This window comes from Passer domesticus, chromosome 6, assembly GCF_036417665.1.
Source record: "Passer domesticus isolate bPasDom1 chromosome 6, bPasDom1.hap1, whole genome shotgun sequence".
NCBI lineage: Eukaryota > Metazoa > Chordata > Aves > Passeriformes > Passeridae > Passer > Passer domesticus.
The window spans coordinates 29,372,474-29,392,270 of record NC_087479.1 but is presented as its reverse complement, the minus strand read 5'-3'; the positions used below and the strand labels follow the sequence as shown (position 1 = coordinate 29,392,270).

General features: G+C 35.6%; 1 protein-coding gene across 5 annotated transcripts in view; it reads right to left on the bottom strand.

The window, feature by feature from the left end:
• Nucleotides 1-19,797, bottom strand: part of STXBP6 (syntaxin binding protein 6) — a 92,457-nt gene that overhangs the window by 8,555 nt on the left and 64,105 nt on the right. For 4 of the 5 annotated variants that reach the window (XM_064424085.1, XM_064424083.1, XM_064424084.1 and 1 more), the window contains exons 3-4: nt 13,150-13,280; nt 11,180-11,345 (exon numbers count right to left, since the gene is read on the bottom strand). The exons of the other annotated variant lie outside the window; for it this stretch is intronic. In XM_064424085.1, the coding sequence (XP_064280155.1) occupies nt 11,180-11,345; nt 13,150-13,280 (297 nt within the window). The remainder of the gene's footprint in view (nt 1-11,179; nt 11,346-13,149; nt 13,281-19,797) is intronic. 5 annotated transcript variants of the gene reach the window in all.

The following is a 19,797-nucleotide window of genomic DNA, read 5'->3' as shown; positions in this document are numbered from 1 at the left end:
CTGTGCAGAGCCAGGAGCTGAATTTTGATGACCCCCGTAGGTCCCTTCCAACTCAGGATATTCTACAATTCAAGCTGTATCAAGAAGCTCTTACACCCCACCAAGGACTTTTATCATGCACAATGAAAAATACATCCTTTAGCCACCATACCCAATACCCGAAAGATACAGGAATACTGTCATAACCAAGTATGTGAAAAAACTAATTGGTCTCTAGAGATATTATTATTTAGATTGCATCATTTGTTTTATCACACATTCATAAAAGGTTCATTGCATTCTCTATTAACCATATCAAATACATTTCAGCTCAATGCAGAGATTTATCTTTAAATTAGTGATCAGACTCTACAGTGACTGATTTGCAAACACGAGTATTCAATTTTAATTGTACATGCATTAATAAAACATTTAGCAACTACCTACTTCTGAGAAGGAAATAAATGCATTTAGCTTTGATTATTTGTAATTAGTATTCTTGCTGTTACTGTTCGCTTTCTTATTGTTGTTTTCAGTAATTTTTTCTTATCTCAACCCCTAATCTTTTCCTTTTGTTCTTTCTGCTGGAGGGGGAGGGGGAGTGAATGCTGCTGCAGTTTTGGTTGGCGGACTACAGAGGGGAATACCATTCCTAAACCACAATGTTGTGATAAAAGACAAAATATAAGATTAAATACATTTTTTACTGATCTGATTTGAATGTTCTTTATGTTTCAAGAAAACTTCTGAAGATGTTAACAAAAATCAATGGACAATTATGAAAATTATGAAGTGGTAAGAATTTTTCAATAAGTGGTAAGACGCTTTCAATAAACTTTTTAGAGCAAAATAAATATATAGCAATACTTAACTAGTATATTTTCCAAGTCTACAATACTGTTTATGGCTTGGGGGTTTTCTTGAGTCAAAGAGTATCTTTGCATGTATCTTGACTAAATTATTTCCATAACTTCTCTAAAAAAAGAACCACCCCTACTTTTAGCTCAAATAGTATCATCTCCAATATATCAAATACATCTGGATGATTACTGGTGTTTTAACTCCCATATTTAAATATATGCAAACCAGAAATACAGAAATTAAAGAAAATCAACATAGCCTGAAACACAGCAGACAATTAGCTGACAAAAATCTGAAAGCAGCACATGAACAGAGTGATTTCTGCAGACCATAGGAAATAAAATTTAATTAAGTCTTAAAGATGATGTCTTAAAAAAAAAACAACAACCCCCCCCCCAAACATGACAAAATAAATTACCTGAATAACCTTAAGGGTTCAACAGTTCAGTATTTTTATTGCTTAGCAAACACAGTGTATTCTCATTTCTCAGTGTGGATTGCAAAATCTTAGATCTAGAAACAACTATGTTATAAAAAATCAACCCTTATTATGGTTCGGCAAGGCACTAGAAAAATATCTTCTATGGGCAGTTAAGTAGGACAAGCTTTCCTGCTACAGTTGTAAGAAAAAGGAAGTTTTATCTCTGATGCTAGTGCCTTTTTATTTTAAATAGTGATATAGAGGCGATTAGATTAAAATAAAAAAGATTTTTTTCATTGATGAGCTATCTTGATAACTAAAATACCTCCTGCTCTCTTGAGATTTTCTTTTATTCAGTACTCCACAGCAATGATATCATGTAAATTATTCATACTTTTGAACAGCTTAACTAATTACAGAGTCAAATTTCAAGCAGTAGAATCAGAAAAATTACTTTAGCTTTATCTTTGCATCATTCTATTATAGGAATTTTTCTCTGATCATTAGTCTGGTTGAAATATTGAAAGGGTAATTTTTTGGGGGAGTATAAAATCAATAATGTTCAAAAATCTTATTGTGCAGTGACATTTACCCATTATGAAAATTTTGTGTTAAAGAGGCTTACTCTGGAAAAGTTCTGGAATTCAGCAGGATCTCATATTACAGCCAACCTGACAAAAAGCAGAACGTTTAATTAAAACAAAGAACAGCAGCTATGCACCATGGCAAGCTTCTGTTTGAGAGTGAGCTAACAAGTTTAACTATTAATCTTAAATGCTGCTCCCCGAGGGTCACAAGTGAGAGCTGTGAGAGTTGTGAACACTGAAAAAACTATGAAGCTTTGCTGATTTTGATCAATTGACAAGTAAATAACTGCAAATGGGATAACTCCCATGTCAATTTTTACTGACATTGATGTCATCCTGTGAAGGAAAAGTATGATTTTTTTTGGTTAAATTCTTCCAGCCATTTATGCCATTAATGAAATGCTGTACTTCCTACATTTCTTCCTCACCACAAGTTGAAATATTCTGATTTTGAATCAAACTTGAGTATTTTTCCATAGGGAATATTCAGAATCATGGAACATATTTCATATAGAATACGAAAATCCCCCAACCAGCGACTACTATGAAGAGTTATATTTCATATTTAAAAGACAAAAAAAATCTATTTTTAGTGAAAGGCTATGGTACAAATGATGCAAAAAGAATCAGTGACCAGCCAACACTCACCACTGGCCTAATGCTCAGCTAGTTCCTGAGTAACGTCTACCTTGGGAAAAGATCATTTCCCCTCCAGTTTTATTGCTGAGCTTGCTGTTACACAGCACGGAGAATCTCCTTGGTCAGTTTTGGTAAGCTTCCCTGTTTGTGTTCCCCCCCCAAGCCATTTGCTGGGGGACAAGGCAGAAAGAAGAGACCATGAAGGCCTTGACACTGGTGTGTTACCAACACAGTTTTGGTCACAAATCCAAAATACAACACTGTACTGGCTGTTATGAAGAAAAATAAGCTTCACCCATTATTATAAATAATACCTCTAACCCTGGGAGTTAAACAGATGCTTGTAAGTTATTTCTAACAATAACAAAGAACACCTTATGCATCACAACATTATACTTCTAAAAAGGTCCTACCAATTACAGAGTATGTACAAGGCAAAATGATCATCCTGACTATTCAGCATCTTCATTAGCAAGCAACAAAACAAGATAAGCCTTATTGACATTAGAGACAAATTTCTTTCTCTGCTCTCATCATGGCTAAGGAGCCATGTCAGCTCCTTAGATTTGCAAGGTACATTTTAAGATGGGAAAAAAAATAAAAATCAGTCTAGTGGGTAACATCCTAGTTCTTGTTTAACTATTTTCAACAAATAAAAAGAAAGGTACATGGTTTTCCTGGATTGACTGATGAATGTGCATATATTTCAGATTCTTGCAATGCCTGCAGTACAGGGTCTTGCAAGCTGCACCCAGAAGCAGCTGTGAAGCCTATCTAAGGACCTGAGTAGATGCTCTGATTTCCAGACTGTTATAAGCTGAATTATGCTTGACAAGTTTGCATGAGCTTTATTAATCACAACTTTGTTAGAATCATCTAAATGAGAAACTGACAGAATAAAATTTCTTCACTTTTGCATTACTATCAAGCATGAACCTTGCAGAGCAATCACAGTGTCCAGGTACTCAACAGCCAATTAACCGTGAGCTGAAGTTCACAGTGAATAAAGAGAAGTCTGCTATGGTCCCAGAAGGTCTGCTATGGTCCCAGAAGGGGGATAAGGGAGTCTGAAAGACCTTCATTTGTCTAAAGTGAAAGCACATGCTACTAAAAACCTGTCCAGGCCAGCAATGATTCTCCAAACTGGCAGCCTTAAGTTAACAATGTAGAGAACTTCACACTATGTACCTTCCTGACCAAATCAATAACCAGTTTTAAAGCATCACATTAGCACCAACCTTAAAGGAGAAGGAAGGAGGGGAGAAGGAAACAGAAAGAATAGTGTTTATATAGGTGTGCAAACTGAGGGTATGTAGTGATTAGCAAAACTAGCACCTGGCCAAGGCAGTCATTTTGTATCTTTGCCAAATGTAAATAAAAGCAAACATGGAAAAATTCCCACTTCATGTTAGTAGTCTGGAAGTGGAGAGGGAACAGAAAATGTTATAAAGATCATCAACTATATATTAACAAAGAAAAATGTAATCCAGTAAAGTCCACAGTGAGTGAAGGTGATGTACATCCAATCGGTTTTGCATTTTATAAGCGAGTTTAAATACTGTAAAGAGAGAGACAGAAATATCAATAAATTACCTACTTAGGAAATTACTATCATGCCACAGTGGGCCTTCTAAAACAATCCTTTTCTAAGTAATTCTGAAAAATCCAACACTTCAACCTAAGACATCACAAAGACTACACACTGTGTTCTATTTCTTAATATTTTATATTAAACAATAATGCTAATCCATGAATATTAAAATATCAAGTTTGCAACTAAATTCTGTGAGTTATTTTTCAAGGGGCTTAAGTAGCCTGGAAGACATTTTTCCCTGCTACCTAGACAGATGGTCTACAGTTCTGTATTTTATATTCACCTCTTCAATGTCCGCAATCTAAAGAACTTAGAAAGCTGGGTTAGGAACCAGCTTTCATATACATGTTCATTTAGAGACCAAATGAAAGATCCTAGACACCTAAAAACTAGCTTTTTGTTTCAAGTCAAAGAAGAGTAGAGACTAACATTCTTTTCCAATGTGGATGCTGAATATATATAAACAAGCTAGGATAGAATGACACTTAATACTGAAGGATGGAAAACAGAATTAGAATTAAAATGGGCTCTTTTAAGATCAGCATTGCCAACAGACTTAACAAAAATTATGTACACAGAATTGAAATGGAGGAAAGAGATGAAAAGAGGGAGTATTTTATTGTTCAGCAGTAAAAAACTTAATAGTGTTTCTTATGTTAGTAAATAAGACTATCCAAACAAGGTCTTCCATTTTCTGATGTCAATATGGGAACTGTGAAAGATAAAGAAAATTCTAAAATGCTTCAGAAGAGAAATGACCTATGCTATCGAAGTAGAGAGCCATTATGCATACTGAATTGATCCTGTGTCAACAGAAGAAGTTGAGAAGACTGAAAATGTCAACACTAATGAATTCCTGCTAGTCATGAGGAACTACAATGTACTAAGTTTAGAATGATTTTTGGAATGGAGACAATGCTGGACAACAAGTACAAATTCATTCACACTTCCTAGAGACTTTGTTCTGATACACAGTAATGCCATTGCCTTATGACTTTCATAGGGACCGATAATGAAAAACAAGGTATATAGGATTTTCAGACAGAAGATCAGGAAGTGATTCTTTAGACAGATCCTTTTTGACAGACGGGAAAGAATTAAAATTCAAAAAGGTAAGAAAAGGATAACTTTGCAGCAATTCATTAAGCACAATATATGTCTGCTTATTTCAAATGAGCTAGTGGCTGTGTGCTTTACAAACAAGATGAGGTCAAATATTCAGAGCAATGTCATTAAGAAAATACTGTTATTTAATGCTTCATTTGAGTTTTCTGGACTCAAGTAACCTGAGAATTTATGCAAAATTTATTCTCAAGGGTCTAAGAAGCTGAGAAGTATTAAGAAATGGATCAGGGTCCATTCAACAAATTATGCTCCATAGAGGTATTTTGAATAGTTATTACTATTGATGTACCACTTGCATTCACTTTCCAGACTGGGAAAAATGCTGCATTAAATGATGTAACAGTGAACTAATGTGGAAACATAGGAAATACTGGGTTGCAGGAACAGAAAAGGAAGATTTTATGTTTTGAAACAGCTGGGCATTCAGGAGATGGATTCTTCCCTTTTACCAATGTGTCTATCAACCAAGGCTGCTTTTTTCCCTTCTTTATAAGAAATAGAAAAGCAATTCTATTTTACATTTCTAATAGCTCTGAAGTCATTATGAACATGGGCAATCACCTTTCCACATCAGAGGTCAGCCAGATTAAATGAAGTTTTATATAGGATGAAAAAACTCCGTCTGGTCTTGCTTGGTTACACACAAAGGTGACCAGAAAATAGCTATCACCAATCAAGTAATACTCAGCAGCACAAAACAGAACTGTCATCCATCTCATTTTAGGCAAAAACAGATGAATTCCAAAATGCTGTAAAATATATATTCAAACCTAAGCCTATGTTTTAACCATACAAAAATGTATCTATGTATGTATAAATATACTGAGTATATGTAAATCAGACTTGTACCTTCAAAATCTATCAAAACCGCTAAACTAATAAAGCTAGGTGAGGTGAAACAGTGAAAGATATCTTAGTAAAAGAAATCAGGGTAAAACTGGCAGTGAACAGCTCTGCCACTATGATCATAAATTACATTCAAGATAAATTCTACCTCTGGGTAAGAAGCACCTCAAGAAGTCCTTGAGGTGGGCTGCCAGGACTGACAAACTGAGTGTGTCATAACTCAGGTGTGCTAAGACCAGTCAGTGAGTAAAGAAGAAAAACATCAGCCTTCAGCTTACCTATCATCAGCTTTCTATAGGAAAGCACAGCAAATACTAGCTACATGCAGAGAGCTAGTTGTTTGAAGCATGTTGCAACCTTTTTTATCAGTATCATCATTAGTTTACAAGTCCAGGCAGATGTATTTCATCTTAACTGTACAGCTGGAGGATGTGATCTCTAGTGTTCATTGTAACACAACATGGAGCCAGGCTAGTTTTCTTTGTCATAGGTAGGATTTTAATAGTTAAGAGTATACTTATTTTCTTTTTTTTTTTTTTTTTGTCATGATCTGGTCTTAGTGCTAATAAATGCTCAAATTAAAAAAAAAAAAAAAAGAAAAAAAAGGCTGTTACTTATAGTTTTCCAAGCCAACTACATTCACACACTTTGGGATTCTTCTAGGGTTCAACATCATCATAGCATTTGATGTCTCTGCCTTTCTACATCAGTAAGTATTAAAGTGTAAGCAAATTACTGAAATTAGGAATTAATTTTTCCTTTTACAAATTTCATTTGTCTGTCACCCAGGACTGCTTTTTTCCTTCCTTGAAAGAAACAGAAAAGCAATTATGTTTTATATTGCTAGCAGTTCTGGAAAATATACAGAACAAGGATTAAAGGCTGAATGAACAGGTCACAAATTCCTTACAGAAAATCTTATCTTCTCCCACTAATGTTCTTAAGTACTGGCACTGATGCCAGGACAGGTTGTTACTGTATCATGTGTATTAGTTATACATTAAGGAAATACCTAACTAGGATCAATTTCATATTAACACAAACTTTACATGCTTTCCAAACTAAAAATGCATTTAGGCTAGTAAAACTTTAAATTCTAATATAATCCATTTATAAAATTTATTCTAACTTAAATAAGCAATATTTTCAATTAAAATTAAGATTTATATTAAATGACTGTCTAACCAATCAGAGACTTTCAGAATCAGTAACTATAACAAAGCACAGAACCCCAGTCTGGATCTGTAAACATCAAAACCTAACAACTAGATTAAAAAAAAAAAAAAAAATCACATTTCTATGGCAAACAGCAATATTCTGCATCTTGAAGACAACACCTCACTTAGACCTTCAGTCTTCACAAAGTCAAGCAAATATGTTGCTTAATGCTTTCTACATTACCTTGTCTCAGAGTCATACAGATCAGAAAAAGGAACCAACCTTTATAATGATAAAGGCCCCTTCTCAATTTATGTATCCCTACAGATTTTGCAAGAACATATGTACGTTTTTTTTCTTACAAGCTTCCCCTTTTAAAAATTAGTTTAGAGCTCAGATTATATGCCAAATGTCTATCTAAAAAAAGATCTTGACTATTCTTATTAATTCAAATCTCAATACATGGCTTATGTGTTTAAGATCACTAAAATACATACTGTTAAGTACAACTGGAAAGCAGAATTAATCTTGACATGAATATGCAGGGCACAAAAGCAAGAGTGTGATATGGTTTTTGGCAGCAGAAAACATTTATATTATTTTAATCTCTAAAATGACAATAACTGAGTATTTGGTATATGTTAGGAAGAAATGCCTAAATAAAATGAAAAAAAAAATTGTTTCTGTATGGAAACATTGCTAAATTTGGTGGGTCATTTCAAAACAGCAAAACACCAAAATAACAGTTATTGCAGATAATTCACCTTTGCTGTTGTTTGTTTTTTAATTTTTTGGGGGTCAAATTAATTTCTATCAGAATTAATTTACATGTGAAAGTCTGCAAGAGTAATATGTTCAAATACACACTTTTTTCAATGTCAGGTGACATCTGAAACGAACAACCAACTACTACGTATTTGACAGGAGGGAGGGCAACAATTGTCTTTTTTCCCATCCTAATTCACAGAATCACAGGCCTGGGTTGGAAGGGACCTTAAAGAAGATCTATTTCCAAACCCCCACCCACTTGATCAGGATGCTCGGGGCAATTTCTAACACAAGTTTTAATTCATCTCCTTTGGTCAGTCATTAATCTTGCTGTGTGTAGTAAAGATCACTATATGCTTAGCAGGTCTCACATGTGTAAGTCAAGGTGAGTAATACTGTGTGGAAACAGTACTCGTTATCATTCTTACACTGGCATTTTATTCTTGGAGGAAAAATAGTGATTCATTAATAACTCCTGCAGGGTGTCCTACAGAAAAGGTCACAAAAGTAAAGATGCCATCATTTTGGGTTTCCAAGAATATTTTGATTAATTCAGCAGAACAATTGTTAAATACCAATGTGTGGAGGTAGGACAAAGCTTAAAGCCAAATGCATTTCTAATATACATCTAAAGGTGGCAGCAAATGTTTGTTCTTTATTATCGGGCCAGAGTAAATCTCTAAAGAGCTTCAATCGCTGTATCTCAAGGTTCTATCCAGAAATGAGAGTCAAATGCATCCTCAATGTCTTGCTATGTCAAGAATCAAGCTGTTCTAATGAAACACAACCTCTAAGGAATGAAATTTCTGCACAACAGCCATCTCCAACTTTGCTTTGCAAAAGCAATACAACCTGATTAACATGGCCACCAAATAACAACATAACACAAAGATACTCCAAATTACACACATTCCAGTATCAGAACCTATATGTTATAAATTTACACAAGGGGAAAAAATCAGTCAAAAAAAGCCCTTTATCGCCAAAACCTGCCTTTCTTCTCCACCATACCATTCAGAATGCATGTAAGCTAGGGAGAGGGCTCACCTAAATTCTAAACAAAAGACAAACCTGAAATATTTAGTATAAGACACTAGTAGCAGGAATCTTGTTACAGTCTGCCTAAACTTGAATTTGTTCTTTGTTCTCAGAATTAGCACCCACACCTTCAGTCAGTTCTCATTACTGCTGCAAGTACTGATGCCATTAATCAAGTTACAGAAAACAGTCTAGCCTATTTAACCCTGCAGACTATAATTACATGACACACAAATGAAAATGAGGCAAAAATGATTCTGCAGAAGGAGAGTCAGTGGGAGGGCTCTGGTCTAGGGGGAAATGTGTGTGTGTGAGAGAAAAAGGAGGTAAAAGGAGGAAGGCCACAAAGAGGGTCTGGAGTTCCACAGGAACACCCATATTTACTTAAAGCTAAGCTCCTAAGCACTTCCTGCAGGAGTAGCATGAGTTTCACTTTCTTCACACTTTTCCTTTAGGAAGGAACAAGGTTCAATAAGATAAGTAGGCTTGTAAACAAGCCCTTCAGCCCTTCAAGTCCTTTCATCTTCTGTTCCACTTAGGAAAAACTGTTCTTTGGTGGCAATTTTTTTTATTTTTGAAAATATGCATTAACTAAAAGATACACATTACATACATGCCCATTATAGATGGGCATATCCATATAATGACTTACAAAACCATGTGGGTGCATGCATATATATATTTTCTAATAATTTAATTTTTTTTAAATTTGTAGAGTATTAGAAGTTAAACTGTCAATCAAAAAGAAAGTATTAATTTCACATCCCCAGAAAGTTCACAAGAATATCACTTTAAATGTTATGCTGCCCTGGCTGAGGGGATGAAGTGACAAGCCTTGAAATCTGACCACACTAAGATTTAAGTATGATTTGAATATACAGCTTTGACTAGCTAGCAAAAAACAGCAACAACAAAAAACCCCAAGTTGTAAATTCTCAACTGGATATAATGTAGTTCAAACTATATCCTCAGGTCTATGTTCTTTGGTTTGCTTGGCTACATTTGGACTTTACTTTCTCTAGCTGGGATGAATTTGAGCTTGACAAGACATTTCAACATATATTCCAGAAAATACCTCTTGGTATTTCAGATTTTAGACTAAATGGGTTTTGATACAAACAGCTGGCTCAGTGAGGCTGACACAAAGCAACTCACTGAAATTTAGGGTCAACTTACTCGGCTTACGGTTTTTTACAGGTTCTGTCAAATTTAAACCTACCCACAGGGAGTGTATCACCCTGTGAGAGGAAAAAGCTGATAGTGTGAAGAACAGCAGAAGCACTGTATCCATGAGCAGATTTATTAGCTCCTTACAATGTCTGTATGCACACTGTGTGTGTACATACACAGACCAGACTTGTGCCCAGACAGAATGACATGCAAGGAATATGGAAATGGTCACCATCTGCTATCAGAGGATTACTGAATACTCCCGTTTGATCTAGGAAGTTATGAAAGGGAGAGTGTGGGTGTGCTTCATGAGACATGGTAGAATCTAGTGTGTGTTGAAAAAGTAGAAGTTAAGCATATATTTATGAACCTCAGTGGCAATTTTTTTCCACTCTGATGACACTTGTTTAGGACAAAGTTAATACTGGGTCAGTTGAATCAGGAACTCAATTTTGGACAGGTCAAGCTTAGAAGAACAATACAACTTTAAAGGCAAAATGTGTTGTGCTTTATTAATGACAATGTATTTGCAGGAATGATGAAGTGAGAAACAGATAACCAACATGAGACTTCACATATGAAATAGAAAAACTGTAGAGTATATCTTCATTCACTAATGCAGCTCCTTCCTCACCACCACACGAAGAAGAAAACAAACAAATTCTGCTTACATAGAAAATGAAAGAATAAGAGAAGACAGAAGAAATATTGCACATTTTTTCTTAGTCTGAGAAGACACTAAAAGAAAACTAAGTTATCTGTATCTGTTATCAGTTTCAGTAGCTAAAATAAAAGGAATGGAAAGATAACAGAAGAGTATGAAGTCGTGCTTGGTGAAGCAATGCTGAAGCCTGGAAGTTTACTCCTAAGTTAGCATGTTCAGACCCATGATTTCAAGATCTCATTAAACTGCAAGCTTATCTGAACACAGAATGAATCACATGCAAATAATTTCATGTCCAACTGCCAAGTATTAAGCTTTGATTCACTTACCTCCCATAATTTTAGATTGGCAGTTGATAAATTCTGGTTTCTTGTCTGTAAGATATCGCTGACAAGTGTGATGTAGAACCTGAAAGAATGTGCATTTTTCTGAAGCTGTGTTTGCTACCCATTGGTCAAATGCATTTTCAAATAGTAAATCAAATTCTGGGGAATCCTAGAAGAAAAAACAAAAATAGACTGTTATTATTCCTGTTTTAAAGATGATTTAGAGAAAGATATTTTTTAAAATGTACTGTGTTAAAAAAAGTAGAAAGGTCATGCAATAACCATTACTGCATATTTGCATATTTTTGAATGAAAAAGACCAAACAGGCAGGAAGGTTTTTGTAATGTTATTTTTAATGAGGAATAGTCAGCTATGACAAAAACATCTGAAAACAAATATGATTTAGATCAAAAAATTAAAAGCCAAATTCATATAAGAAACCATTGCTATCTTCTGATATATAGTTATTTGTGTCCTCTGTATTATGCAAGCATTTATGTCTCTCAACGCAAAATCTGTAGTCACACTGTGTTATAGAAGATGCGGATCTGCTCTCCATGCTCAACCAAACAAACGAGCTAAGTCCTAGGCAGATAACAAGTCCTAGTTATTGTATTTTAATGCGTTTTCATAAAGTGTTGCAAAGGACTCAGGATAACTCAGGATAAAGGCATAAAAGGCCACTCCCTGAACAAATCACAGTGCAGCTCAGTACCAGACTCAGCTGCCAAAATAAAAGGATTTTACGCAAGAAGTCATGCTATATATTTAATATTTGTGAACCACTGTTTTGCAATCTAATCTAGTAAAAGTTCTTTTCCAGTTGATGATACTAGGAATTCACAGGGAGATGAGTTTGAAGGAAACATTTCTAAGCTTAAGAGCTTGGTAGGACTTTCAATCTGTTATGTACATAGCAGATGCTGTAAAACAATCTAAAACTCTTATCCCTTACCTTTTTGTAATTTCACTTGTTTTCATAGTTCCTTTACCCACAGAAAATATAATTCCACTCCTTGCATTTCATCAGGCAGTGGCTAAGGGTTCTTTTTCGTATCAAGTCTTTACGTAGTAACTAGTCTTGGTACTAGGGACTTAGGTACTAACCAAGACTGGGGTAGTGACAGAATTTGGTGCACCATAGTTAAGATGCTTAGGTAGCTGATCAGAGCACAACTCTGAAGAAACAAGGGAGCTAGTCACAAAAATATTTTGCTACAAAAAGAACACAAAATCACTTTGTGAGCACATAATATAAGCCACATTTTTAACTTCTAATTATGTTGTTTTAGTACTGGAGAATTGCATTCATAAGCCTAAGACATATTCGTACAACCTCATCTTGAGACAGCTCAAGGTGAGCTGAACAGCCCAAATTAAAGGAATAATTCCACAGCTATTTAATAGAGTGTTAATTTGTTTTACTTTATTTTTGGTATTTTTTTTGTTTAAATCAGTGTTCACTTGCCATTTGCAGCTAAAGGACACTACCACATTTGCTAGCATAAGATAAGGAATGTCGAAATATCTTAGGAAAGGACTGTCCTAGAAAAAATGCAGGATTCACAAGATTTCACAAACTTGAATCTCAGCAACCTCCTTTGTACTTCTACCTATTGCTCTATCTCACAGCACAGTTGCATGCCAAAGTAGACGCCAAGAGGCTTAAAGCTGAAGCAAACAAGGCTCTTACTCCGCTCTTTACAAAGAAAAGAAAAAGCAGTAAGGAAAGTATGGAAAGTCAAGAAGAAAAAAATCCACATGACTGAGTTTTAGCCTCCTCCCACGTTTCCCATTAAAATTTACTTCACATATTCCACGTAGCTATTTCTTTTTTGAGAATTTGCACTTAAACCTGCATCTTGTATTTTATAAGATCACAAGATACCTTTTGAATAGAAAGAATGCCTGGTTCACAAACCAGTTACATAACAGCTCAATTTTCATTTTCTAGGAAACTGTTCAAACTCACCCGATTCGGGTCTATTCCGTTGACCTGGCGAAGCTGCTCGAGCATCCACTGCGTTCTCCTGACAAACGACGTGGAGCCTTCAAACTGCTTCACCTTTGTAATAGATGCTTGAGCTGGTTTCTTGTTTGTCACTGAACATATAGAAAAACATACAACTGAAAAGGGCTTTGTGATTCAGAAACATGCTGTTTACTTCACTTATCAGTAGCTGTTTTGCTGGTGTATTTTCTACAGTGTCCCACAAAGCAAATACATGTCACTGATTCTGACACCAGAATGCATTATCTTTCCAGGATAACATACTGAAAAGCATATTCCTTATTGTCAGAATGGTGGTATGATGACAAACAAGCTGTTTAGTACTCAAAATTGGATATATTTTAGCCATTATCAACTTAAGTTACCAACATCCTGTAAAAAACCCCAGTGCTACAACAAAGGTCTTTCCATTTCATTCTAACATTCACAGAATCACAAAATGGCCTGGGTATTAAGGGACTTTAAAGACCATCCAGTTCCTATCTCCCTGTCATGGTCAGGGACACCTGTCACTAGACCAGATTGCTCAGAGCCCCATCCAGTTTGTCCTAAACATCTCCAGTGACAGGGCACTGACCACCTTTCAGGGCAACCTGTTCCAATGCCTCACGACTCTCCCAGTAAAGACTTTTTTTTTCCTAATATCTAACCTAAATCTACTCTCTTTTAGTGTGAAGCCGTTTCCCTTTGTCCTATCACTCCATGCTCCTGTAAAAAGTCCTTCTCCATATTTCTTGTAGGCTCTCAGGTACTGGAAGACTGCAATTAGGTCATTTCAAAGCATTCTCTTCTTCAGGCTGAAAAAAATTCTCTCAGACTTTCCTCACAGGAGAGGTACACCATCAATTACCTTACTGTTCTCTTTCCCCCCATGCTAATTTGTTTAAGTTTCTCTTATTCAGCACTGAGTATTAATAATTTCTCTCTCATCTTCTCAATTTAGGAAAACAGAGAAGGAAAAAAAACCCCAACCATATGACCATGCACTGTATTAAAAAAACCTGTTACTTTAGACTGAATTTCATATTGCTGATTGATGGTACATGTAGGTCATGCTTGTATAATATCACCAATATTTGTGACATTTGAGTGCCAGCCAAGAGACATAGGTATATGCACTTACTACACTGTAAATCCATCAAGTCAGACAATAGTCAGTGAAAAGCACAGATACAAGAATTAAGGAATTAAAGTTTGTTTGACTCCTCCCTTTCCAAATATTAGATACCACAAACAAAAACCACAAACAAGAATTATATTACTTATTATAAACAAAATGTATGTTAAAAACCACAAAAAAATTTATGTTAAAAACCACTACTCTGATTTTGGAAAAGAATAAAAAAGGCAATATAATGCTCAGATCAGGGTATCATTAAGTCAGAATTCTGTTTTCAAAGAGTACTTAATAAGGCTAACTTTTCAACAGCAGGAAAATTTACTTCCTGCATTAGATGTTTTCTCTAAACAAATATTCTTTTAATCAGTGTAACTCCATTGAAGTTCTATAAGCAGCTTTAGACACTTTCTGTAGTCAAATGTGTATTTTATTTACATGTCACTTATCTGTTGCTGTATTTTAGGTCACTCCCAAACACATTTCAACTTTCTGTGAAGAAATAATTTGTATAATCATTGTATTGCATAATCTACTAAAGCTGGTGTGTCATCTATTTTTTTTCCTACCTAAACTCTTTCCAAAAATAATTTTACCCATATGGTTCACCAAATAAGAGTATTATTGGAAAAGTTGCTTTTCTCTGCTTTTAGACGCTGGCAGTCAAAGAGAGCTTCTAAAATAATCAAGACTTAAACAGAAAGATTGCTTATTTTTGTGCACCCCATTTGCCCAGACAACCAGAAAAAGTAACAGGCTTCCCACTCTGAAAAGGCATGCTGCATGCACTTCTGCACCCAGAGACACAGTTAAACATTAAGTAAATACTGCTGTAATACCTTATCATTCCATGAAGTTAAAAAGCTAATATTTATTCTTAGGATGAAAATTTTAAAACACACAGATCAGTGTCTTTTTGTTAAATGTACTTTGGAATACATTAGCAAAAGCAGATTAATATGAAAAGCTCTTTTCAGTGTCTCAGATGTTTTCAGTTCTGAGTGCGTCTGTGAAAGTCCAAACACACTTATGAGAACTAAACTTGATAAACAGAAAATTCATTCCAAGGAAATTTTAGTAGGGAAAAAGAAAAAATAAAAGAGATACTAGCATTCCACAAGGGAGATAATTGTTTTTAAGAAGCTACCTTGGAATAGAAAGCACAGCTGGACTCAGTACATTGATCAGCCTATTGACAAGAATGTAGCAAACAAATTGCCAGAAATCTCACTGGCAGTGGAAGCACTGCAAGCCAAACTGGTGCATGCTGAAGTAGGTGGTTGAGAATCTTACATCAAATGGTACAGAACACAGATGATCAATGTAGTATCAGAAAGGCAGCAGCAAAATTAGACTAGAACAACTACTGAAATGCAAAGACTGCTATTACTAAGAAGTGAGATTAGTATTAAAGACTCATTGCTTGCTCCATGGCCCACGCATCCAAATATAACAATCCCAATAATGCAGGGGTGTCAGGAAACCTATCTATACCTACAGGGTATATACAGGTTCTGTTTCTACTTCAAACCTACACAGTAGTGAGTACGAAACAAACTCACAAACTGTACAGGTTTATGCACCTATTCTCCCTAAATTTACTCTTTGTATGTATTTAAACACTTTACAGCATTCTACTAGACCAAATTCCACATATCTTCTACAAGTCAATACTAATTGAAGGCTATTTAACAGTGGCTCAAATTTTATGGCCTGTGGATTATTCTCTTTCCATGAAAAATGGGCAATGATCTACTGCTAAATGAGCTATGTATTAAAAAATTGTACATACTATATGTAAGCCACACATATAATTAACACTAGCAGCTCTGCAAAACAGAGTTTGACACCAGGAAGCACTTGACGGTTTTCTCCCTCAAGAGTCTCATGGATAACCAGTCATGATATGCATAGCCTTAAACTTTAATACAGCAAACTAGCAAACTTCCTATTGTTCTTGAGACTTATACATGACATGCATTCAAGCGCTCCTGAAAACAGGGGGCATTAATCTTTCAAGGTGAGGATATAAAATTTTACAGATGATATTTAAACACTAAATGTCTAATCTCAGCATCTCCAGAAACTGGTTCGTTTGACATATCCAAAATCTACTTCCCCAAACTTCTCTATATAGCACTTTTAATAATCAATAAACAGCAGCTTTGTCTTCATTTGGAGCCATTAGTGCTCTGTACCCCAGTGAAAGATTCACATTACATTTCCAAACTTCATCACCTCCCAAAAATGCCAATTAATGATAAACTATAAAAGCATCTTGATTAGATGATTGTTTCTGTATCATCCACCACATAACTCTGGGAAAGGCCAAGAGGGCTACTCCTCTGTGGAGGAACGTACAAGGACCTTGGGTATGTCATCACCTTAGGCAGAAATTCAGTCTTAAGCTAAATGATGCAATCCTCTTGGGAAAACAGCAGCTCCTCCTTTACATCTCACTCATGATTACTGTGCACAGCCAAACAGATCTAGTTGCATTTCACCTTTCAAGTCTTAGTATTTTAGGAAACAGCTAGCATTTCTACAGCATTCAAAAAACCAGCTACTCACGAACCCACCAAACATGCTTTAAAAGCCCATGACAGCTTGACAGTAATATGGCAGTCACTGTAACTCTGAGAAACCCTTTGGCAGCCAGGGAAACCATCCTCACTAGATGCTCATTATATTGCTTAAAAAACTAGAGCACTTCACCAGCCACTGAGTGGGAGAAATCTTGCAAACACGTAAAAAGTATTTTCTGAAAAAAAATAAAAAAATGTGGAAGCAATTACATATACCTAGACACATGCCCTCTCTGACAAATCATTTAGGCATTTTTGCTAAGATCTTACATAATCATCTCTCTTAATAAAAGCCAATATTTAAGTTATGCTTCAATTTTAAGTGGGTTTTTGGTTTGCTTTGCCTTTTTTAAAAACTGTAACACTATGCCTTCAAAATAACAAGCTATAACAGTGTGGACAAAATACATTTATTTGAAACCCATAAATAAATGGTAGGTTCATAGGGCATTTCTACATGTCATAGATGGAAACAAGTTTCTTCTTTTTAAGCAACATACAGTTACCAGCGAAGTAGGAAAAAGTGTGAGAAATCAGCTACTGCAATTTATGATGGAAGACATTGTGAAGTTGGTGACTTTTTTGTATCTTTGTCCAGTTGCTACTCAATCTGCAATGTTGTCTCAGAGGACAAAACGCAAGTAACTTGTAAAAATGCCCCAGAAGTATGAGAAATATATTTATTGGATCTTATCCTCCCTATTTTCTTCCCAAAGCAAGGAAATGAAGACTAGGCAGGAGAAAGGACACTCACACATCCCTTAATCCTTACGACAGTAGAAGTTTGTATTACTCTGTTCTGCAAGGCTACAAGGTTAATTCAAGCTACTGCTGTTCAAGGTCACATAGTCACCAAAGTATGGACCTGGCAAGCAACTTCCAGATTTTCCTACAATAACTTTCCAACAATAAGAAAAATTAAGGTGACAATTAAGATGGAGCAAACAGGTGCATTCTTGACTTATTTAGGTCATGAGAAGTAAGATCCAGATATACATGAAACTGTCTTAGTATACCATGTGAATTTGAGGAAAGCTGCTTCCAGTCTGCTTTACATGACAATTGTGAGCTTTGCTACCTATCAATTCCAGCTCTGAGTCTGAGCACCAAAACTCATAGTGTTTCATGTTTTCTCAGAACAGTTTCAACTAATATTGATTTAATGTGCAGTCTGAATTAGTTGTAGAACTTTGAGGCTTCCCACTGCGATTGTCAGTGGGATTACCTCTTGCACACTGCCACACTTCTTAGACTCAATGATCCACATATAATACAAAGGGGTGCTCTGAGAAGACTGTCGCAAAATGAATTTAGACTTATGTTGCCACTTCCAGGATTAATTTTTTTTTTTAGGTACAGAGAAAAGAAAGGATATGTTTGCAGCAAAAGAGAGCTAGCCTCACTGAAGATAAACAAAACCAGCTAAAACTGGGGCAGGTTTAAATTCCTGCTTGCTGGTCAAGTCTTGCCAGGTGTCAAAATGTTCATAAGGTGAGGCCTGACTTCTCAGAATGGCATCTCCTGTTTTTGCCCATATTTCCTCTTTCCTTCATTTGACAGTGCTGCTTTCTCACCATCTGGGATCTAAGGAGCTGAAAGCAGGGACAAGCAGCACAGTCCCACCTTCTCCACTTGCCAAATAGGACATGAGGATGTAAATGGCCCTAAATACGCAGCAGTGTAGCCAAACATGAATTCCTTCTGTTTGTTTAGGCACAGCATAATGTTTTGACATCAAACCGGAAGAAAGAGAAGCTTTCAGATACAAAAGAGGCAAACTACTCCTAAGCCTAAATACATACTGGTTATCCTACAGCCCTTCCCAGGAGTTCAGGTAACAATAGGCATCATCTGTCTGCTTAAATCAGCTCTATTGCATCACTGCCCATAACAAGTTGCCAGCCTTATGCATCAGGATAAAAATGTAAGAAATGCCTCTCTCTTAATTAACGTATATTCATACATTGTTTGAAATAAAGTTTTGTGTAACTAATAAATTTTCTTTATACATGCAAGTTATCCTTATCTGTTGACTAGTAAAAGAAAAATCAAGTACTAAAAAATTTGGTTAACCTGGAAATTCAGGTTAAGATAGGTGCTGTATCTTCCCAAGATAAAGGACTAGACAAAAAAATGTTTGGGTGACGTTAAATGGGAAAAAAAAAAAAAAAATTATTCCTTTGAGTTGCAATAGAAAACCACTTTTTTTGTTCACGCGTATGATACCATGAAGTCTGTAAGCCTGAAATGAGAGTCTTCCAACATGATTGTATTAATAAAAAACTGCTGCTTAGAGGCAGAATTCCTTGCCTTTGGTTTCCCCCCCTAGAAATACTTATTTTTCACAGAACCATATAAATACTTGTCCTCAAACACAGATTTTATAACTATTCAAACACCTGAACCCCCATCATCCATATCCATTGCAGAAGACTCAGCCTGCATTTCTATCAAAATTTTAAAGCTACAAATACAGAAATTTTTCAGTTTTAAATTAATAACTTGCTTAAATTATTCTTCAAATACTACAGCAATATATCTTAAGTTACCTATATAAAGGCAACTGCTTTTCATAGTGGCCCTTATATAAACAAATGTAGGTAACAGTGGCAAGAATGGCAGACTTCATTTTGTCACCAGAGAGAAAGCTTCTGCTTAACGGCAAATATCTGCAAAGGAATCTTATTAAACACATTTTCACTTCCAGAATGATGACTGAACTTCCAGGTTTTGTTTGAATCGCTTTTTACTACTTTATATTGCAAAGCAGCCAACTTTCAAACTTTTCCCACCTCCTTTTTCCTGCGCACAGTCAGCTGCATTTGAGGACTCAAGATATTTCTAGTCAAAAAGCAGATTTATTGTATGTATGTTTTTAGTTAAAAGCTAGTTGAGAGGACAGCATGG